General features: G+C 49.9%; 1 protein-coding gene across 1 annotated transcript in view; it reads left to right on the forward strand.

Moving 5' to 3' along the window:
• The first annotated feature begins 6969 nt into the window (after positions 1-6969).
• Positions 6970-23851, forward strand: part of plcb2 (phospholipase C, beta 2) — a 21628-nt gene continuing 4746 nt past the window's right edge. Inside the window, exons 1-31 of the mRNA XM_062469581.1 lie at positions 6970-7090; positions 7178-7255; positions 8018-8086; positions 9682-9822; positions 10240-10319; positions 10633-10686; positions 10810-10885; positions 11020-11120; positions 11260-11426; positions 11746-11892; positions 12221-12378; positions 12661-12743; positions 12916-13000; positions 13156-13348; positions 13503-13585; positions 13736-13832; positions 13993-14077; positions 14281-14405; positions 14710-14861; positions 16050-16214; positions 16335-16434; positions 17563-17667; positions 17893-17954; positions 18121-18202; positions 18326-18793; positions 18954-19137; positions 19806-19944; positions 21076-21140; positions 21533-21592; positions 21813-21870; positions 23530-23616. Of these exons, the coding sequence (XP_062325565.1) occupies positions 7007-7090; positions 7178-7255; positions 8018-8086; positions 9682-9822; positions 10240-10319; positions 10633-10686; positions 10810-10885; positions 11020-11120; positions 11260-11426; positions 11746-11892; positions 12221-12378; positions 12661-12743; positions 12916-13000; positions 13156-13348; positions 13503-13585; positions 13736-13832; positions 13993-14077; positions 14281-14405; positions 14710-14861; positions 16050-16214; positions 16335-16434; positions 17563-17667; positions 17893-17954; positions 18121-18202; positions 18326-18793; positions 18954-19137; positions 19806-19944; positions 21076-21140; positions 21533-21592; positions 21813-21870; positions 23530-23616 (3633 nt within the window). The 5' untranslated portion in view covers positions 6970-7006. The remainder of the gene's footprint in view (positions 7091-7177; positions 7256-8017; positions 8087-9681; positions 9823-10239; positions 10320-10632; positions 10687-10809; positions 10886-11019; positions 11121-11259; positions 11427-11745; positions 11893-12220; positions 12379-12660; positions 12744-12915; positions 13001-13155; positions 13349-13502; positions 13586-13735; positions 13833-13992; positions 14078-14280; positions 14406-14709; positions 14862-16049; positions 16215-16334; positions 16435-17562; positions 17668-17892; positions 17955-18120; positions 18203-18325; positions 18794-18953; positions 19138-19805; positions 19945-21075; positions 21141-21532; positions 21593-21812; positions 21871-23529; positions 23617-23851) is intronic.

The raw sequence follows: 23851 nt of genomic DNA on the forward strand, positions 1-23851 counted from the left end.
TTGGTATTGAAATGTCCAGGATCTGTTGTAGAGGATGGTGATGCAGTGCACTAATAAAGGCTCCTGTTTCAGACAGTTTTGGGGTCTTTTGTGGCGTTTGATTCTTGTACTCAGTAAAATCTCATGGTCTCGTATGTTAAAACTGCACACATTTAGGGTCTGAAACATACATTCCAGGGAATGACACTACCATCTGAAAAGGGCAATTCTCACACTGTCGGCTTTATATATCTACTTGTTTTACTAAAGACGAGATGAGAACAAGCTGTTTGTGATGGATTGTGCATATCAGCAACTTTCCCATATCTACGTTCGTACCGTACATAGAGTACAGTCCAGACTGTACGGGAGACGAGCCGGCCAGCCTGTCTCTGTCAGACAGCAGCTAGACCAAGAGGTTCCCCGGCTTCCAAGACCTAAAGTTCTGAGAGTAGTCATGGCGATGTCACGTAAGTCTCCCTCCCTCTCTGCCCCACTCTTTTTCACTCTTGTCTCTCTCAGTCTCAGGTGGGTCACGGTCGGTGCTCATGCAACTGTGGCTCCTGCCGTCACGTGTGACGCGTCACGTGTGTGAACGAGCTGGAAAACATGCAAGGGTAAACGGGACGAAACAACAAACCGCTACTGATATACTCTCGCAAAAAATCATGACGGCAAACTAGCACGGTTCTCCATGATGTGACCTGCTGTGGAATCCAAGTAAAGGTCGAAGAGTAGCAGGACAGGACAGTGGCAAGTAGCCAGGTACATCCGGCTGCATGAGAGAGCCAGATCGTTCCAAATGAGCCCCTGGAGGCCTGTTGCGATGGCTACTGTTCCTTCCCAACCCAACTGTTAGCAGTCTCTGGAGTGTTGCTCTTTTAATTATCTTTCCACAGGCGTTCTCCAGGGCCGCCTTCTGTCGTTTAGGCCCCGGAGAGATGTGACCTACCACAGGACTTGGTTGCTACTCAGTTTTTCTCAACGGCCTCTGACTCTTTTCTCATGGTATTAGTTTGGTTTAGTTTCTAAGGTTTGAAGGTGAGAAACTGTTGAATCAAAACTAAAGCTACCTCCTAAAGATACTGAATATCATACCACAGCTGTGCCATTCAGTGTACTTCCAGAACAGGTTCTACTGTAGGGTGAACAGATCTTAATTCGCTGCCTTCTCGGCTAAATCTTTACTTTTAAACCCCTGCTGAGGAGAGTTGTGGTGTGTTGTGAACCTGGCTGGGTGGTAAGACAGGTCCTGGGGTTGTGCTTCATGGGTTGTGCTTCATGCTGGCTGATAAATAGGGCCTGGGCCTGGGCCTACCTGCTCCCAGACAGGTGGGCCTGGCCGGCCTCTACTGAGCGCGTGCGTCATCTCTCCCGGCCTGTGTGGAGAAACGGCCTCACCTCGGCAGCTGGTCTGGTCTGATGGCACACTTTAGAAAGCACAGTCTTTCATCCCTCCCTCCTTCTCTCTCCCCCTCTCCCTCCCCCTCTCACTCTGTCTCTCATGCTCTCCCTCCCTTCCAAAGGGCTAGGCTAACCCATCTGTCAATGTGCAGCTGGCCATAAAGTTCTGAGTGATGTCATCATGCCTTGACTTGGTGTGTCAGCAGAGAGAAACAGCAGATAAAACACAGATGTGTAGATTACCTTGGTGTTGTGATGTCACTTCCTGTTAGCTAATGGAGCCTGGAGACCATAGAATGGCATTTCCCTCCATCATCTTAATAATACATGAGCCCATTATTCATCCAAGACAAACTCAAAAGTCTGTTATGAGCTTACTGCAGATTCTTGTTTAGCCAACACATGTAAATTATTAATTAGTATACAATAGGACATTGAAACGCTTTGATTTCACTGCCTTTGTTAGTTTGTAGTTCACTCCCATCCAGAGTGTTGGGTAGAGGAAGTATTTGGAAGGTCAAGCCTTAGAGAGTCAAAACTGTTATTGTACTACTGATCTGACAAGCCTTCCTAATAGTTGTTAAGCTTGTTAGGCTGCCACAGAACAATTGGCAACTAGAGGAATATCATGACAACAACTTGGACGACGAAAGCAGTGACTTCATCCGGGCTTTGCTGTACACTTCAACAACGACATGCTCTTGTGTGGCAAGTGCTGTACTGCACTGTGTAGAACTGAACAACTGTCCTTGTCAGAAATAGAAAAATCATGTTTTTGTTTGCTTGGCTTATTGTTCTATTCATCAACTATATAGAGCAATGGAAACGTTTATGTTGCTGTGTTGTCTTTCACTAAATATTACTTTTTCGGAAACCAGATTAAGAATGTTGAAAACAGCACAACCGGAGGGAACGCTCAGCCTTCAGCTTAGTGGACTGAGAAGGTCTTGAACAGCGCAGACAACCTGGTGTGATTACCCGGTCTGTCAAATTTCTATCTGGTATCAGTTAGACAGTAGAACAAAGTGTAACAAACCACCACGGCTGTCTTTTGTCGTTTACATTCCAGTGTTTTAAGTGATGCTCCTCTCAGACAACCACAAGCTTTCCTCTGTGCTTTATACACAGGCCTCTCGTTTTGGCTGCACACACCACAGACCCCGATTGTGTAACAGGCTCTTTGCTTCCTTTGTGCATTGTCAATACAGTGTGCTCAATCAATACACCTCCCTCACATGCTGCTCCGTGCAACAGTAATAAAAAATAACGTACAACATGGTTTTCAGAGGTCACCAGAAGTGACTCAGAGAGAGAGAAACGGAGAAAAAGAGAGATAAAGAGAGAGCGAAAGAGAGATGGAGAATGCGGGAGGGAGGCAGTGCTCTGAGCAGTTTCAGACTTATAAACAGAGGGGTCTGTTATAGCTACTGGAACAAACATGCTTGCTTACACAGGTTTAGCAGCTGTGGCTTTCTGTTGAAGCACAGAGCTCTGATTAAGAACTGTCCAGATACATATCTCAGAGAGATGTTTGGGGTGGTTATGTGTGGTAGTTCCTAAATAAATGGCAAGGTAATTGCCATAAATTTTGAGAAAAAAAATACTTTGTCAACAATGGCCCAGACAACTATTCCTACTATATCTTCTACTATTTTACCATGACCCGATTGTCTAAGCTATTATATTTAGTGTAGGCTATTATCAAGCTTCTTGAATTCAAACAGAATTTGACATCAAGTAACATTTTACAAACTGGATTGTAATGTGACTATTAATTCAAAGATTCCTGATCTTAAACGATGAGATATTGAACATGAACCTCCTAGGTAATGCGATTGTGTTGGAAGACTAAACCTGAACAAAATGCAAACAAAAAAATATTTTACATGGACGTTTATTTGCCTCGTGATATATACTAATGCACCTACCATCCATCGTTTTAATAAAAAGTATAATTCAACTAAGTTCGACGAAGGCCAAAAAAAGTACACCTCCCCTATGTACATTACCAAATACACAACACATTTACATGGTTACAGTGTATAATATACCTGAGCGTCTCTCATAACACAGGTTCCTCTAAAGCACGAATCCAAATGTATTCGTCCAAGGAAAATATAGCCTAGTGAAACGAAATGCAATATAAATGCATTCTTGTTTTATTAAATAGCCCAACCAGAATGGCAATGATAGAAGACTCTGTTAAGAGCTACAGTAAGTAATGCGTAATTTACAAACTATAAGCATATTCTCTGTATATCTCCTAAATAAACATAGCTGTTATGTTTTCCATATTGATATAGCAATGACCATTAATTGCTAGAGGAGTTTTGAAGTAAAGGACGTAATTAAGGCATACTGTAACAGAAACGCATAGTTGTTGGGAAAACAAATATTATTTTCAAGCGGATAAAGTCATACACTTTCAGCCGTAGTCATTTAGTTTGCCATCTCAATCAATCGTTCAGGAACGTGCATGGACCCTGTGCCATGTCCAATGTGAGCATTTGAAATGAGTCGGAGAATAACTACGCTTTGTATCCGACTTGTCAAACAGTCTTAGTTCCGTCTCTGAAGGTGGCTTGGTCAGTTTCCTCCGCGACCGTGTTGGTTGGTGGCGGAGGCGGCCTTGCTGGAGGTGGATGATGCTGTCTCATCCAGAGCTACCTGCTCAGCAGCCGTATCCGTGTCCTCAACATGTATGGTCCCATAGGCTCCCGTTGGCGGGCTCTGTCTATTCACTTCGGCCTGAGACGCCGGTCTCGCTCTCCCCACGGCGTTTTGTCTGTCCGCAGTTTCTGCTCGAGCAGACGTGTAGAGTCCCTTCGACAGAGAGTGCGCATTTTCTGATGGAGCGCCCTCGGAGGTAACGGCCGCGCTCCTGCTACTCCTGTCCCAGTGAAATACCTTGCTCTGGGGCACAGCACCCGGCCTGGTCTCATTGATAAATAAAGGCTCTGTTTGTGTTGAGTTAGTGTCTGAGACGTTGGTACTCGTGGAGACATTGGTTGAGATGTTCGCTGTGGTTGTGCCCTCCTCTGGTATCACCGGCTTTAACTGAGAGGATGAGCTCGTGGGCTTCCATATCAAGCTATAGTAAATAGCCAGAATAATGGCTGCTAAAGACACAGACAAAACATAAGCAAAAACAGTGGCTAATCTCACCCACTTTTTGTTTGTCTTCGCAGCCATCTTTGCCTTTTTGTCCCCCGTGTAAGTAGCAGGTTTGCCCCTCTCCATATTGGGCATAAAGTCCCGCTCTCTCATGTTGCCCCTGTTCTTCCCTCGCTGCTCCGCCACCGCGTCCGTCTTGAAGGTTGCTTGTTATCCACAGTGAGAGAACACTGGATCCTGATCCTTGAGGCGAGGGATGACTGGAAGCTCCTGCCTCGGACGGCCTGTGTTGCGAATAAACTGATTAAGGTTCATTCATTTCATACTCGAAAGCACTGCGGTTCATCCTAGAGACTCAGGGTGCAGGGTTGAGTTTCATCACGGACATCATGGATGTTGCATGTCGTTGATTATTGGGATCCTCAGCATCCGATAGCGGGAAAGACAAATGTTTATTCCATCGACATTCCCAGAGAATGGACAGCTGGCTTGCAGGGTATCTGCAGTAAAAGATTCGATGTCATTTAGGCAATTAAAACAATCAAGTGAGATCATACGGTACACAGCTGTCTATCTTGTCTAACAAATGAAATGGCTTCATCAGCTAAAAATACAGGAGAGGGGGCGGGCCGAGGCTCTTAAAGGACCAGTTATCTGTGCAAGACAACAGGCCACCGTAATCATTGTATAGGACACGAGTCTGAACATGCACGCAGGCTACTGTAATAAGGCTGAGTTAACAACATATTTACCTTCCAACTCATCACCCCGCATCTCAGACGACTTCAGCACCGTGGACAGCAGTAGCAAGTGATGACAAAAAGCAGGTTGTTTTAAATAACGTCATCAGAGAAATAATACGTCAAGTCTGTAAAGATGACTAATACTTGAAAACACGTAATTTCACTGGCCCATCTCATTCACTGGAACATTCGCACTAGTGACTCTTGACTGGAACATGTGCACTAGTGACTCTTGACTGGAACATGTGCACTAGTGACTCTTGACTGGAACATGTGCACTAGTGACTCTTGACTGGAACATGTGCACTAGTGACTCTTGACTGGAACATTCGCACTAGTGACTCTTGACTGGAACATGTGCACTAGTGACTCTTGACTGGAACATGTGCACTAGTGACTCTTGACTGGAACATGTGCACTAGTGACTCTTGACTGGAACATGTGCACTAGTGACTCTTGACTGGAACATGTGCACTAGTGACTCTTGACTGGAACATGTGCACTAGTGACTCTTGACTGGAACATGTGCACTAGTGACTCTTGACTGGAACATGTGCACTAGTGACTCTTGACTGGAACATGTGCACTAGTGACTCTTGACTGGAACATGTGCACTAGTGACTCTTGACTGGAACATGTGCACTAGTGACTCTGGTCCTGGCAGGCCCGGAGGCCAGGGAGGGTTACAGGTCTGAGAACAGAGACATGATCAGTTGGATGGAGGCTGTTACAAACTCCCTCCTCTTGTACATATTTCATGTTGCAGCCTACGTTTATTAAACTATTAAACTAAAAGAGAATCAAATAGCCTATGACATCGTCCGTCTTTAGGTTGCAGTCGTAAATCGATAGAACGGTTTAAAATACTGTACGTTGGAGGATTAAAAAGAAAAATCCCATTTAAACTAACATCAATCATAAGTGATTCATTTATTTATTTGGCATCGTCTCGTCCCATCGCCTTGTTGAACATTTGCCTAAAGTATTTCTTTCAGCTTTGCATGATAAACAAATGGTTGGGAGCCCTGCCCGACAGACACTATGATTCAGCAATTATCGCCATTTGCCACAGGCAATCATCTGCCATGGATTGTTGAGACCTGTTAATCTGCAGAAACAGCTAAATAAATAACATGTTAAGTACAGGAAAGACCCAGCATGGTCTGAACAAACACCTTTACTAACATACACATTATATGTGTTGATATACAGTATATCATTGTTGCATAAAATAAGCTACATAAAACAATCTGGGACATTTATTTTAGGCCTGTGATTGAGTTTGCCCACCTGGTGAAATGCACCCAAGGCCTGCAGGGAGGAAGTGTAGAAACAAACAACATGTGCCTAGCAGATTAGTATTTACATTGTAGCTCACGCTTTGAATTAAGTGATCCTCAGACACTTGCCCCAAACACAGGTGTGTCTTATCAAACAGGTAACAATGATATTTCTAAATTGACAACTCATTCAAATCATAAAGGTTTTCTGAACATTCAGCACCAGCCAATCCCAGTGAGGTTTCCTGTCAGCAAGTCCAGTGAGCCAGATAGTGTTTGTTTTCATTGCCAGTCATTTGCAATGCATATTTGTTGGGGTGCCTCCTCCCAGTGTCTAAATCCCTGAGTGTAGGTATTACACATTCCTCCCAACCCCAGCCAGAGAGACCAGGTACAGGGAGGATCCTGACGCGGAGGGCCTGTTCAGACTGAAGTCTCCGAGCTTGTGTTTGATGACTAGCAGGACTGGGAAGGACAGCCAGCAACATGGACAAGAGACGCTACATCCTGGAGCCCCCTGAGGTGAAGGACTACCTGCTGAAGGGGGACAGGTTCACCAAATGGTCCGAGGTAAGAAGACCTGATGGTCCACCTAGAAAGAGAAAACCAACGTTGTCCTTTTCATCAGTACGTTTAAATGTCATTTTCTAAACTCAGGAGTCCACAAAAACTGTTACTGTCACCATGAAAATGGACCCTAAGGGCTATTACCTCTACTGGACCAACCAGAGCAAGGTAAGGCAAAGTATTTATTTTTATTCTTTTGCCTTTTTTGGCTTTATTAAATCGATAGAGGCAGTTGGAGGGAGACAGGAAAGCAGGAAACTCCCCGGGACGGATTTGAACCTGCATCTCTGTGTCACTACAAACTTACATAAACCCACAGACGGATCAAGACAATGGTGTGTCAAAGTTAAGAAATACATCTTTAGTCTGGTTGTTTAGCAACTGAAACATCCCATAAAGAGCCTTTCCTTCTGGTTCACACCGTGAAGCAGACTCCCTGTGATTGCTATCGGGGCCTGTCTGTGTCCAGAACACCCAGGGTGTCTCCAGCTGGGCGTCAGAGCCTGCTGGGGGAGGCCTGGAGGACAGCAGGCAGGGTCCCAGCAGCCTTGTGGAGGGGACTGAATGGCACCGATGTGGGTTCACAAGGCTTCCACGCTGCACTGCAGAACTCACAAGCATCCAGGCTGAGAACTCTCTCCTCTCCATCTATCCTCTCCTTCAGCCTGCTGGACATTTTGGCCGAAAAACAAAGAGGTTTCAATCACACGAGTGTCTCCTGTGTTTTGACTCTGGCACAGCCATCATGATGCCGTATGGTGTACATTAGATTTGGCTAATGGCTGGACCGCCTGCAGGGTCTATGATAGTGGACAACCATTGTGTCATCCATTGTGTTATCCTACTGTTCTCATTGTAAATAACGCTAGATAGCCAGTGTTTATGATAGGCTGTTGTGTGTGCTGTCCCTGATTGCTGTCTTGTTTCTAGGAGACAGAGTTTCTAGACATCCAAACCATCCGAGACACCAGATCAGGGAAATATGCAAAACTTCCTAAAGTGAGTACTGTTATATAAGAGTCATACGGACTATTATCTGTGTTCTGATCCAGTTAAACTCACCCAGAGGCAGTTTGATTGACCTCAGCTCTGAGTGAACTCTCTGGTTGTGTGGTCTGTCTTGTATTTGCATTGCAAAAGGCACAAGGCCCCCCCCCCCCCCCCGCCCCCCAAGGCAGGGTTCAAAGGACACATCTAGTCCACAAGGAGCGAAGACAAGTCCATCCTCTTTCAGATAGAGACACCCATTTACCAGAAAGCATTTTACTAGACTCCACCATCCACCATCATTTTACTAAACTCCACCATCCACCATCATTTTACTAGACTCCACCATTCCAACATTTTCACCAACAAAAGGCTTTAGTGTGATAGATGTATGATGTTGGAGGGCTGTGGAAGTCTCTGGTCTTTCTGTGTGTGATGTAATGTTGCTGCGCTGAGGGGGTGGTGTTTGCATGCATATTTGCCTGCATGGTCAAGCTGGTGCTCCCAGACGCCCCGTCTATGGAAAACACAGGCTGGAGACAGCATGTCTCTACACAGACACAGCACCTCTCTACACAGACACAGCACATCTCTACACAGACACAGCACATCTCTACACAGACACAGCATGTCTCTACACAGACACAGCACATCTCTACACAGACACAGCACATCTCTACACAGACACAGCACATCTCTACACAGACACAGCACCTCTCTACACAGACACAGCACATCTCTACACAGACACAGCACATCTCTACACAGACACAGCATGTCTCTACACAGACACAGCACATCTCTACACAGACACAGCACATCTCTACACAGACACAGCATGTCTCTACACAGACACAGCACATCTCTACACAGACACAGCACATCTCTACACAGACACAGCACATCTCTATACAGACACAGCACATCTCTACACAGACACAGCACATCTCTATACAGACACAGCACATCTCTACACAGACACAGCACATCTCTACACAGACACAGCACCTCTCTACACAGACACAGCACGTCTCTACACAGACACAGCACCTCTCTACACAGACACAGCACGTCTCTACACAGACACAGCACATCTCTACACAGACACAGCACGTCTCTACACAGACACAGCACATCTCTACACAGACACAGCACATCTCTACACAGACACAGCATGTCTCTACACAGACACAGCACATCTCTACACAGACACAGCACATCTCTACACAGACACAGCACCTCTCTACACAGACACAGCACGTCTCTACACAGACACAGCACCTCTCTACACAGACACAGCACGTCTCTACACAGACACAGCACATCTCTACACAGACACAGCACCTACACTAACCATACACAGCACATCTCTATACAGACAGACAGACAGACAGACACACACACCGACCTGGGGCCACACAGGAGAGACACAATGAACAGAAACTCCTGCGGTGTAACCACACACAGTCCAGCAGGACTTGGCCCTGCTGTTGAACACCAGTGATGTGATTTTCATTTCCACTGCGAGGCTTCGGATGATTGCGAAACACTTTGATCAGAAAATCGTTTTTCCAACACCCTCCCCTGTTTGCTCCTCGTTTCATCAGCACCCGAAGGTCAGGAATGTGTTCAACCTGGACTTTCCAGACAGCCACCATCTGGCCAAAACCTTGACCATTGTTTCAGGTCCAGATATGGTCAATCTGACCTACCACAACTTCTTTGCCTACAAAGAGAAAGTGACGCAGGTAATATACTCTTGTTTATTGACAAACTCTTATCATCCCGCCCTTTATGACCATAGCTCCAATACTGAGGCCTTTCCATAGTACATCAACATAACATTTCCTCATTTATCTCACTTTCTCCAATAAGGCCCCCTGCCTTATTGCTCTCTTTATGGGTTGGTTTATGACTCCAATATCAACATTTAATCAACTGTGATGCATACTGACTGACTGGGTTGTGTTACAGTAAGAGTCAACATCAATGTGACTGAGGCCGTAATCGATCCATCGCCCTCTGGTGGCGGTTAACATGAATGTTTTTCATAACAGTTTATACAGTACACCCAGTATTAGTGTAAACGGTATGACATCACATCTTTGAATAATGCAACATGTGAACTACAGGGATGGTGTTTCTCGTGTGTTTACTAATTACAGAACTGGGCTGATGATATCCTGGCCATAGCTTACAACCCTCAGAGGAATAACGCATGCAGACAAGTCTTCCTGGACAAGATGTGAGTGACACCGTCAGTCAGCACATGGGGGGACCTGTTTACTTATCAATGAGTTACTGTGGTAGACAGTAGTATAAACTAAAGAGTGTACAATATCTGGGGGGAGTTATATATTGTTTTTTTTTTCATATAGCATTCACTGTTTACAAGCTAAAATAAAAAGAAAGTCAAATTTACGTGTATATAGTATCAACTCAGAAATTAAATGATGTTTTTTTTCTTTTTTCAAACTGTTGTCTAACGAGCTACTGAACATAGACAAGCACACACAATTAACAATGATTATAATACATTTCCCTCATATTTATCCTAGGTATGTTCGCATCTCTCTTCACACCAACAAGGATGGCAAGATCCCTGTCAAACAGTAAGCCACACCACATACTGCTGGATAACATTTAAACGAGCTGGTAAAAGTTGACAAATCAATCGTTTTTTTCTCATCATGAGCGTTGAAGAAGTGTGCCTCTATCCTGCCTCCCTTCCTCAGTGTTTACAAAATGTTTCCTGCCGACAAGAAGCGAGTGGAAAGTTCCCTGGCCTCAGCCCACCTGCCCAAAGGGAAGGTCAGAGAAGAGAGCTTTCCATCCCAAACCGTTTTACAGTCTTGAACAGAGCCGCTGAGCTCAAGAGCAGCGATGCATCGCTGTGTATTTGAAAGCACATCTGAGTGTGATGGCTGTGGTTGTGTTGTTGTCAGGGCGACACCATGAAGCCGGACGTCTTTACCGAGGCTGCCTTCAAGTCCTTCCTGATGAACCTGTGTCCTCGACCAGAAATCTACGAGATCTTCACCTCCTAGTGAGTGTTTCTCTCCAACACATTCCCGTCCCCAGAGGGCTGTGGTCCGACCCTGGCGCTGGGCTCAGAGACAGTCTGAGAGGCAGGACCGAGCTAGGAGCTGCTGATTGGATCACGGCTGACTGTGTGTTCCCCTCAGCTCTGCCAAGGCCAAGCCCTACATGACCAAGGACAGCCTAGCCAAGTTCATCAACGACAAGCAGCGAGACGGTCGGCTGAACGAGGAGCTGTTCCCCCGGACCAGGCCGGACCAGGTCAAGGCCCTCATAGAGAAGTACGAGCCTTGCTCATCCAACGCCAACCGAGGTGAGATGCAGCTCATGCAGGACAGCTAACCGGGCGGATGATCGTCAGAGAAATTGATGATTGATCAATGTTAACAAACATAAAATGTGATTATTATTAGTTTTAAATAGGGTGGTCAGATGTTCTGTGTTTATCGAGCAACTACATGTCTCAAAACAGCAGGGTTTTCATCTAATTTCTGTGGTTAAATGTGGCTATTATTTTGCACGTCTGGTTTGATGCTAACTATATTTCATTGGCTTTGAACTTCTCTGAACCTGTATGCTGCAGAATGACAAAGTTGAATCTAATCTAAAGAATGTTGTGTGTGTTTCCTCAGGTCAGATATCTCCCGAGGGCCTCCTGTTCTACCTGCTGGGCACTGAGACCTCTGTGGTGATCCTGGACAAGCTGGCCCGCTGCCAGGACATGAACCAGCCTCTTCCTCACTACCTCATCAAGTCCTCTCACAACACCTACCTGACAGGTCAGAGGTCAACCTAGCCAGGGCCCTCAGGCAGGTCAACCTAGCCAGGGCCCTCAGGCAGGTCAACCTAGCCAGGGCCCTCAGGCAGGTCAACCTAGCCAGGGCCCTCAGGCAGGTCAACCTAGCCAGGGCCCTCAGGCAGGTCTTCACACCCGCCTGCTGTCAGAACAAAACGTGTTGATTTTCCCCTCTCCTTATTAACATGGTAGATATTGATGATGTGGACAGTAGGCTTGACGTACGCAAGAACTCCAATGTCCAATGTACCTTGTCACAACTGGCAAATGAAGCTAAAACTCTCTGCGTCGCTCCTCTCGTCTCCATTCAGCCGGTCAGTTTTCTGGTGTGTCGTCCCCTGAGATGTACCGCCAGTGTCTGCTGGCAGGGTGTCGCTGTCTGGAGCTGGACTGTTGGAAGGGGAAACCCCCAGAGGAAGAGCCCATCATCACCCACGGCTTCACCATGACCACAGAGATCCTGTTCAAGGTGGGCGTCGGTGACTCTGCTGTTGACCTCAGATGACCTGGACACACATTCAGCTGACGCAGCTCTTTACCACGACAGAAAACATCTCCACCACTCGTCTACAAATCATGCAAATCAAATAAATCATTTTCTAACCGTGGCATTGAGTCTCGTGATAAGCGGACTTTTGTGCGCCGTGATTATCAGTCCTGTTACAGGATTGAACAGTGTTCTCGGCTTGTTCAGGAAGAGAAGTTTTTACCTGCCGGTCACACTGGGTCTTCTCCTGTGTGGGTTTGACAGGATGTGATCGAAGCCATTGCTGAGAGCGCCTTTAAAACGTCCCAGTATCCTGTCATCCTGTCCTTTGAGAACCACGTGGACTCGTAAGAAACATAAACCCAACTTCACGCTAAATCTTTCACTTCACATCCAACTGACGTATCCTCCCCAATCCACATAGCCCAGTTTTCACTGCCACTATCTGCATATGGGTCATTATTTGACTGAGCCTTCCACTAAGACAATGGATGATCCTGTGCTTTTGTGGTGTGCCAGGGTGAAGCAACAGGAGAAGATGGCCAACTACTGTAAGACCATATTTGGTGACGCTCTGCTGACAGACCCCCTGGACAAGTACCCTGTGAGTTGAACCACACAGACCCTCATCCACATCCTCAACCACACAGACCCTCATAAACAGCCTCTTTACATGACAAAACTGTTCTCTTCTCTTCTGTGTGTGTGTGTGTGTGTGTGCGTGCGTGTGTGCACGTGCGTGTGTGTGTGTGTGTGCAGCTGAAGCCAGGACAGCAGATCCCCAGCCCAGCAGAGCTCATGGGGAAGATTCTGATCAAGAACAAGAAAGGAAGTCATGATAAACCCAGCCAGGACAGCCCAAAGAAGACCCCAGCACCCAACCAGAACACGCTGGGCCCTGCTGCGGGCCTCTGCCAGCCTCCACCCCCCCCCTCCACCCAGGAGGGCCAAGGTGGGATGTAGTGGTTGAATGGCTCCATAAGCAGCAATTGAGCTGCTGCAGGAACAGTACATTACTGGAAGATTGATTGTGTTGTTTTGGTGACCTAGAAATGGGTTCGTTTTCCTGTATTGATTGTGAAGGGTGATTGATGTTTGTGTGCCAGAGGGCGAGGGGCCTTCGGAGGAGACGGAGGAACATGAGGACCTGGAGGAGCAGGATGAGGAAAAGATGAAGAACTCGGATGAGGTAAGATAAGAAAACTTTATTGTCCATAAAATGTACATGGAGTTTTGAGGAAGTACTGAATGTAGAGGAAGTAAACAAGGACTGTTGTACTACTGCAGGTTTTCTTCTGAGATTGTAGTCCTTTCAGAGTTTTGCTTACTTACCTGTTAGGGGACAGCGGGACAGGAAGTGACAGCGTATGAGGAGATGTCTGCCCTGGTCAACTACATCCAGCCCAACAAATTTATTTCTTTTGAGAACGCCAAAAGTGAGTTTGAAAGTGTAAAAATTCCTTTAAATTCAGGAAAGATGCTCCATCTGCAGTCAGTCAATACTCATCTCAACTGACTCATCTTGAGTCAGTTGGTCATATCATGCAAGTTACCCCCTGATAAATACTTCTTATTTTCCTGATTCACGTTTTACAGAGAAGAACAGGAGCTATTCCATGTCATCCTTTGTGGAGACCAAAGGAGAGAGTTTGATCTCCAAATCTGCTGTTGAGTTTGTTGAGTATCTTTTGACACGGTTTCTTATCTGTAGATGCAGTAGTTTACTTGTAAACATCGTACAAATGTAACCATAAGGACTACCCCATGCCAGTTACTTTACAAATACAAATATTAAAATATAGAACAATTAGTCTAGATATAATCCTAATCCAGACTGTTCAGGTGTAACAGAAGGTTAGATGTTTCCTAATCCAGACTGTCCAGGTATAATAAGCGTCAGATGAGCAGGATCTATCCTAAAGGAACCAGGATGGACTCCTCTAACTACACTCCCCAACTGTTCTGGAACGCCGGCTGCCAGATGGTGGCGCTAAACTACCAAACCATGGGTATTTCTGCACCTATCTACTTCTGCTCTGCTTTCTATATGCAATATTTGTACTACTTAAGTACAGTTACAAAGTATTTGTCCTTTGTTACTTCCCATCTCTGATTATGATTGAGTGTTACCGAAGACTTAACAGTTAAAGTGAATGTTTGTGAGTTCTCCACTAGGGGTCAGTGTTGTACTGACACGCACTGGTGGAGCGAGATCCATCCTGCACATGAAACATGTCATCTCCTCAAAGGAAACACATGGACTCTGAACATGATTTCTGTTATTTCTCTGATTCCTTCTGGATTGCTTGCCAGATTTTCCCATGCAGCTGAACATGTCCGTGTTTGAGTTCAACGGCAGAACAGGTTACCTCCTGAAACATGACCTCCTTCGACGCAGCGACAAGAAGTTTGACCCCTACACTGACAGAATAGACACCATTGTTGCCAACACACTGACCATCAAGGTAGGCTGAAACAACACAGAGGTGTTGACCGTTACACAGATTGTCTCAATGCAACAAGCCCACACAGGTTCTGTGTTCCTATGAGAGAGTCTTTGGGAGTGAATATGATTGTTGGTCAGATAACGATCATGTAAAAATGCAACCAGGCCCATTTTCTCTGGTTGAATTCATGTTCGGCACATTTCTAAAAAGAGGTTGTTCTTTGCTGTGGGCAATTTTCCTTCCACTCGAGAGCAACAGAACCTTATGCACTGTGTGACTTAGTTTTTCTGATTGTGTGGGCGTTTGAGTGTGTGTGTGCGTCTGTGTATGTGTTAAGCTTGGCTGAGGCTGTCGTTACACATTTCCCACATGGCCCCCCCACATGGCCCCCCCACATGGCCCCCCCCACATGGCCCCCCCACATGGCCCCCCCACATGCCCCCCCCACATGGCCCCCCCCACATGGCCCCCCCACATGCCCCCCCCCACATGGCCCCCCCCACATGGCCCCCCCACATGCCCCCCCCACATGCCCCCCCCCACATGCCCCCCCCACATGCCCCCCCACATGGCCCCCCCACATGCCCCCCCCACATGCCCCCCCCCACATGCCCCCCCCACATGCCCCCCCCCCACATGGCCCCCCCCACATGGCCCCCCCACATGCCCCCCCCCTACATGGCCCCCCCCACATGGCCCCCCCACATGCCCCCCCCACATGCCCCCCCCCACATGCCCCCCCCACATGCCCCCTCCCACATGCCCCCCCACATGCCCCCCCCACATGGCCCCCCCACATGCCCCCCCCACATGCCCCCCCCACATGCCCCCCCCCACATGCCCCCCCCACATGGCCCCCCCACATGGCCCCCCACATGGCCCCCCCACATGGCCCCCCCACATGCCCCCCCCCACATGCCCCCCCCCACATGCCCCCCCCACATGCCCCCCCACATGGCCCCCCCACATGCCCCCCCCCACATGGCCCCCCCACATGCCCCCCCCACATGCCCCCCCCACATGGCCTCCCCACATGGCCCCCCCCACATGGCCCCCCAACTTGGCCCCCCCACATGGCCCCCCCCACATGGCCCCCCAACTTGGCCCCCCCACATGGCCCCCAGGGTACCAGCTGTGCTGTGGAGCGCCAGGCCTCACGTGTGTCGGTCTGTCGGCAGGTCAGTGATCCTTTCACCTCGTCCTCAGATCTATTCTGGCCAGTTCCTGTCTGACAAGAGTGTGAAGACAGGTGTGGAGGTGGAGGTCATAGGGCTGCCAGGTGACCCCAAGAAGAAGTGCCGCACCAAGTGGTCCGCTACACAAAACGCCATAAACCCAGTGTGGAACGAGGAACCCTTTGTTTTTGAGAAGGTGTGTGTATTATGTTGTGTTCCTGGTATCTTAGCTGTCAGATGTGTTAGCTGTCAGTAGTGATGCAGTATTTGTTGTTATTGCTGTTGATGATGATGATGTTGTCGTCATCGCGAGCAGATCTTGTTGCCCGACATGGCCCACCTCAGGATCGTGGTTCATGAGGAGAACGGCAAGTTTCTGGGGCACCGGATCATCCCCATCGAGGTCCTGCAGTCAGGTGAGCTGAGCACCGGGTTGGCAGCACCAAATAACCCCCAGCCCCCACCTTCCAGCCCCCACCTTCCAGCCCCCGCCTTCCAGCCCCCACCTTCCAGCCCCCGCCTTCCAGCCCCCACCTTCCAGCCCCCGCCTTCCAGCCCCCACCTTCCAGCCCCCACCTTCCAGCCCCCACCTCCCAGCCCCCGCCTTCCAGCCCCCACCTTCCAGCCCCCGCCTTCCAGCCCCCGCCTTCCAGCCCCCGCCTTCCAGCCCCCGCCTTCCAGCCCCCACCTTCCAGCCCCCGCCTTCCAGCCCCCACCTCCCAGCCCCCGCCTTCCAGCCCCCACCTTCCAGCCCCCACCTTCCAGCCCCCACCGCCTTCCAGCCCCCACCTTCCAGCCCCCACCTTCCAGCCCCCGTCTTCCAGCCCCCGCCTTCCAGCCCCCACCTTCCAGCCCCCGCCTTCCAGCCCCCACCTTCCAGCCCCCGCCTTCCAGCCCCCGCCTTCCAGCCCCCGCCTTCCAGCCCCCGCCTTCCAGCCACCGCCTTCCAGCCCCCGCCTTCCAGCCCCCGCCTTCCAGCCCCCGCCTTCCAGCCCCCACCTTCCAGCCCCGCCTTCCAGCCCCCACCTTCCAGCCCCCACCGCCTTCCAGCCCCCACCTTCCAGCCCCCGCCTTCCAGCCCCCGCCTTCCAGCCCCCGCCTTCCAGCCCCCGCCTTCCAGCCCCCACCTTCCAGCCCCCACCTCCCAGCCCCCGCCTTCCAGCCCCCACCTTCCAGCCCCCACCTTCCAGCCCCCACCGCCTTCCAGCCCCCACCTTCCAGCCCCCGCCTTCCAGCCCCCGCCTTCCAGCCCCCGCCTTCCAGCCCCCGCCTTCCAGCCCCCGCCTTCCCTCCCCTAATGTCTCTGCTGATGGAGCAGACCATGACGCTTTCTTCATCTCTCTGAGTGTGTGTGTGTGTTTGTGGGTGTGTGTGTGTTTGTGGGTGTGTGTGTGTGTGTGGGTTTGTGTGTGTGTGTTTGTGGGTGTGTGTGTGTGGGTGTGTGTGTGTGTGTGTGTGTGTGTGTGTGTGTGTGTGTGTGGGTGTGTGTGTGGGTGTGTGTGTGTGTGTGTGTGGGGGTGTGTGTGTGTGTGTGTGCCCCGCAGGCTTCCAGCACATCTGCCTGCGCAGTGAGAGCAACATGCCGCTGTCTCTGCCGGCGCTGTTTGTGTACATCGAGGTCAAGGACTACATCCCTGCTGCTTTCGCAGGTGATCTATCCCCAGCGTCACCACGGAAACAGCAAACCAGCAGCACAACTGCTGGTTGTCGGGGAATGTGGGATGGGTCTTCTGTAGTGGGAGTCGCTAGAGACTGCTCTTGTTTGAAACATGAGGGCCTCAGCATCGCCCTGGTCGTAGAAACGAATGTTTGGATTCACCACTTCATAGATTATGGAGAAACTGATTTCTGTTTATGCATGTTCTGTGTGTCAGACTTTACAGACGCCCTGTTTAATCCAACAAAGAATTCGGAGAAGTTGACCAAGACACAGGAGGTAAATCTGTAGAGTGAAATATTCCCCGTGGGGAATATTTCCCTTCCACATGTAAAACAAACGATGCCTGGCCTCCATATGTAAAAGTATGACAGCATTAATGGTCTTGCTGGATAATGATGAAGCTTGTTAGGTTGTGATGTCTGACACTGTCCTGTGCCCATAGTCTGCAGATTACGTCAGCCCGTACGAGTTGCCTCTCGTGGCCCAAACACTTATTGACAAAGCTCCAACTGCAGCAGAACCAGGTAACAGGCATTCAGAGAGCGAGAGACTGTTCATTCTGAGAAGTTAACACTTCAGTGTAAACTGCGGTAACAAGCTAGTTAGACATCCATCAACGTTTCCTGACGTTCTCTTTATTAAACTAGAGCCCAAGACTGCAGCTGCCACCAGCCCAGAGGAGGATGTGGAGAACCCAGAGGACCAGATCCCCTCTCCTGCCCCTGAGGAGAACCTCCTGGAGGCTGCAGACCCCAACATGGCCTCAGATTCTCCCCAGGACAACCCCCCTGCAGAACCTGATGGAGAACCTGACCCCGCTTCCAGAACCGAGGAACCGGATGTGGACCCCATCCCTGATCCTGCCACCGAACCAGGAAGCACCACACCTGAGCCCCTCCCTGATGCAAGCCCCTCCCCTGATAGTGGAGAGACAATCGCAGCCAATGAACCATCCCCTCAATCTGAAGCTCCTCCCAACAGCATCCCTGACTCAACCCCAAACGGCAAGCCTGTTTCAGAGGACACACCCACCCCAGAGAACGTTCCAGACACCGTCACAAGTCTGGCTTTCGTCCCTGCTGCACCTGACCCCACGGAACCAGAATCCAGCGCAGGTAAATCCTGTCGTCCTCTCACCTTCCATTGATCTCATGCAGCACTGAGCTGCTCTCTTCACACATGTCCAGAACCTCAGAGATCAGCACCCGCCACACAAACACAGATGCAATGTCAGCACGTGTGTTCTGACGGGCGAGACTGTGTTTGTCTTTCTAGAGCTCGACACCGTGTCCCCTGAGCAGCTGATTCAGCACAAGAGCTTCCTGAAGTTGACCAGGAGGCAGGAGAAGGATCTGAAGGAGCTGGAGAGGAAGTTCCAGAAGAAGGAGGAGGAACTGCTGCAGAAGTACGCAGACACCTTTAAAAACCTGAAGAAGAAGAACTCGCTGAAGAAGAAAGAGTGAGACCTTGTTATCCTTTCCTTGTCAGCCTGTTTTGTTACTCGTCCATGACTGAACATTACAAAGGAGAGCTGGCTCACACACCAGATTATTCACTTGCTAATCATGTTGTTGTGGGGTTTCATTAGCGAGAGTATATTTAGAGTACCAATAATTAGATTTGGAGAGAATTTGAATATTCCTTGGCTAATGTGTTTTTCTATATAAAAAAAGAAACTGAAATCGAATGGTTAAAAATAACCCAGAGTGAAGAGATATTTTATACAAGCAGCTACAATCAGCCCTGGTTGTTCTGTAACTCGTATCCAGCAAGCTCAGTTTGAGATATCATTTAATATTAAGCAACGACCACGAATGTAATGCCTAAACTAAATGTTTGATGAATTGTTTGCAACAGTATGCTTTGCAAATACATTGACAAACACCTGACAAGTTAAGAGCTTAAAGCAAAGTCCTACAGATCAGCAACGACAATATCTAACACCGTGTTCAAGTTTCCGGTTTATTGCCATTTGCAACAAGTACAATTACATTGGAATGATTTGGTGCTGGTTCTCAAAACAGTTCTGAACCTATAAGAAAGAATGTAACCCTGTAATAAAGAGGTCCTGATCCTAGCGGAGCTACATGTCTTGTCCAGCCTCCTCACGGTGTGTCTCTGCTCCAGGGGGGAGGGGGACGTGCCGGAGCCCAGTGCCCCGGGGAAGGTGCGGGAGCAGAAGGAGAGGCTGCAGGTGGAGCTGCGGGCCCTGAGGATGCAGAAGATGGACCAGACAAAGAGGAGGAAGGAGCAGAACGCCACAGAGGTAGCTAGTCGGAGCAGAGACCCCTGTAACATTCACTTCCTGTCACACCCACTTCCTGTCACACCCGTTTCCTGCCACACCCACTTCCTGTCACACCCACTTCCTGTCACACCCACTTCCTGTCACACCCACTTCCTAATAAAGTAAAATATGTCCCCCCTCACTTTTTATGAAGAAAATAATATTTAACCCAGTTATTGACAAAAGCCCACCCATATTGGAAATCAGACCTATGTCCCTGTTGTGCTTAGTATGAGAATCTGTACATTTTAGGTTTATACCTCCAAATGTGTAGAAAGAAAAGAAAGAAAAGTGTGTTAGGCTCTAATAAAAATTAGACTTCAGGATGCTCTTTTTCTGCTTTGGACATCATCACTACATCTTTGAAATTATTTGAGACATTTAAACATCAACGTCTTTTGACATGTTCCTCGTGCTGGAAGGATGCTTGAGCTGGTCAGTTGAGAAGGGAGACTGATTTACCTCGAAAACTGGGACTCATTCCCACAGCTCAAATCCACAAGCCCCCCCCCCCCACACACACTGCCCCCTGCCCCCCCCCCCACACCACCCCCCACAACTCCCCCCCACCCCCCCCACACCACACCGCCCCCCCCCCCCACACCACACCGCCCCCCCCCCCACACCACACCGCCCCCCCCCCACACCACCCCCCACCCCCCCCCCCCACACCGCCCCCCCTCCCCCACACCGCCCCCCCCCCCCCCCGTGCTCCTCTCTCTCTCCAGCCAGGGGCGAGCAGCCAGTATGGATTATCCATCACAGCTTGCTGCTCTGGGGGCTCTTAGCATAAGCGGTGGATCTGCATGAGATTGAGAGGTCAATCAGGTAATTTTCTCTTGGTCGCAACCTCTCCGGTCAGGGAGTGGACAGCTGGGTGACTCTGACAGAGGCCTCTCTACTGCAGGCCAGAGAGCACACACACGTGTGGTGGAGGTCTGAACAGGGTGACTTCACTGTCAATTACTTTAAACACGGATATTCAACACATAGTTCCTGGGTGATGGCTGCAATTTACACCTCAGTTGAAACTTCCTGTCAGCTTGATTTGTTGTGGCCGGTTTCGTTCATTCTGTCGGTGACACCTGTTTCCTGTTTCCCGGGTGACAGCGGCTGGCCAAGCTGTTGGAGATGACCACGGAGAGACACAGTTGCGAGCTGAGACAGCTGGAGAGGTGTGAACACACACTCACACTAGCATGACTGGCAGTTACACACCACAGGGAAATGTCCGCATGAGGGAGGCTGTGCTGAGGGAGAGCTGGCATCTCATATCTAGCAAAGAGAATAAAATCATGTACGTGAAGCACTGTGCAGGGAAGTGTGTTTATTTGTGCGTGCATGCATGATTAGGTGTGTGTGTGTGTGTGTTTGTGTTATTCACTGGCAGATGGTTATCTAAGAGCAGCCATTAGCCTCCAGGTGTTCAAACAGCAGTGCTAGGGATAAGGCTGTGCTTCTCTCCCGTCTGTCTGAGTGGACAGTTTAACACCACGCCCTTCACGTGTCCAGAAGGCTGTGTTATGTGTTACAGCTGTGATGTAACGTTTTTTTGGTGGTTTTTCAGCCAAACCAAGGACTCCAAGAAGAAAAGTGTGACGAAGCGCAGTGGATCTGACAAGACGAGGTAGCCCTCCCCTCAGCCTGAACGCTGCCCAGCTCGGCCGCCAGGGTGGCATGTTTAATACAACTCAGCACTCTTTGATTTCCAAACAACATTTTCTTCAACCTCACGCTCATTCAAGCAGCCCAGCACATCTACAACAGACAGAACAACAACAATAACCTACAAGAGAGAGTCTAGACCTAGAGCACATGCATTAAGACCTCCTCTCTTTTCCCCGTAGGCTCAGACGAGCGATGAGCTGTGAGGTGCTGGAAGACTCTGCCCAGACAGACTCAGGGGTGAGTAGGGGTCTGAACCAAAACACTCCTTGGAGCTCCGTGTCTGTCCGGGGGCCCCGCTAAGAGTTTTGTGCCCCAAGAAGTGATTCCATTCCCCCCCTCCCCTCCCTCCCTCCCTCTCTCCCTCCCCCCCTATCTTGGTTGTCTGTTTTTCTATTCACCAAATGTTCATTCCCTCCATCGGGGCTCTGGTTGGTCAGTCCCAGGACCCCTCCCTCCATCGGGGCTCTGGTTGGTCAGTCCCAGGACCCCTCCCTCCATCGGGGCTCTGGTTGGTCAGTCCCAGGGCCCCTCCCTCCATCGGGGCTCTGGTTGGTCAGTCCCAGGGCCCCTCCCTCCATCGGGGCTCTGGTTGGTCAGTCCCAGGGCCCCTCCCTCCATCGGGGCTCTGGTTGGTCAGTCCCAGGACCCCTCCCTCCATCGGGGCTCTGGGTAGTCAGTCCCAGGACCCCTCCCTCCATCGGGGCTCTGGGTAGTCAGTCCCAGGACCCCTCCCTCCATCGGGGCTCTGGGTAGTCAGTCCCAGGACCCCTCCCTCCATCGGGGCTCTGGGTAGTCAGTCCCAGGACCCCTCCCTCCATCGGGGCTCTGGGTAGTCAGTCCCAAGAAGTCCACAGGTCCGCAGGATGAACGGTTCCCATGGTGACCCCTGCCATCCTTTCTCTGGTGGCTCTCAAAGAGAGTAACTATGGTTACTGTGCGAGAGAGAAGCACTCGGAGAAGTGAACACACAAAGCCGTCTTTCTTGGTCACGTGATCTCTCGTGCTGTTGACACACGTGCACAGTACAGGCACACACACACACACAGTACAGGCACACACACACAATATATACACACACACGTGCACACACTCACACACACAGTACAGGCCCACACACACAATATATACACACACACGTGCACACACTCACACACACATACTGTATGTGCACACACAGCACAGATAGAAAAGCAGAGCGGCCTGACCACGGCCTGTGATGACTCAGCCTGTTGACAGCAGCCATGTCACATGTGAGGGTGAGTGTCATGTGTGGCTGTTCTCAGTCCCCCAGAACGCCTCATCAAGACTCACATCAACAAGTGTGGGTAACGAGCCCACTGCCCGCGTGGTCAGCTGACAGCTCGGAAACAGCAGGGCTGATTGGTAGTTCACCTGCCTTCCTTCAGCAACCCCTCATGATGCTGGTCCTGCCTGGCTGCCTCAGGCTGCTGGACTGCCTCAGGCTGGAGGGCTGCCTCAGGCTGCTGGGCTGCCTCGGGCTGCTGGGCTGCCTCGGGCTGCTGGGCTGCCTCGGGCTGCTGGACTGCCTCGGGCTGCTGGACTGCCTCGGGCTGGAGGGCTGCCTCGGGCTGGAGGGCTGCCTCGGGCTGGAGGGCTGCCTCAGGCTGGAGGGCTGCCTCGGGCTGGAGGGCTGCCTCAGGCTGGAGGGCTGCCTCAGGCTGCTGGGCTGCCTCAGGCTGCTGGACTGCCTCGGGCTGGAGGGCTACATCAGGGAGCCCAGCAGATCCTGGTGCTATTGATCCCATCTCAGGTTGCTGCTCCTGGGGCCAATCTGCTGTAAAACGAGACACACGTTTACATGGTGGAACTTCTTTATAGACTCCCTCTCTCTCCCTCTCTCTCTCTCTGAAGTGTGACACGTGTTTTTGTTTCTAGCAGACAACAGACAGCAGCCCTCAACAATACGCTCTGGTGAAGAAACAGACCGCTAATCTGGAGAGGATCAAAGATGTAGCTAATCAGGTACACACACACACACACACACACACACACACACACACTCACACACACACACACTTACACACACACACACACTCACACACTCACTCACACACACACACACACACACTCACACACACACACACACACACACACACACACACACACACACACACACACACACACACACACACACACACTCACTCACTCACTCACTCACTCACTCACTCACTCACTCACTCACTCTCTCACACACACA

This window comes from Osmerus eperlanus, chromosome 9, assembly GCF_963692335.1.
Source record: "Osmerus eperlanus chromosome 9, fOsmEpe2.1, whole genome shotgun sequence".
In the NCBI taxonomy this organism is placed as follows: domain Eukaryota; kingdom Metazoa; phylum Chordata; class Actinopteri; order Osmeriformes; family Osmeridae; genus Osmerus; species Osmerus eperlanus.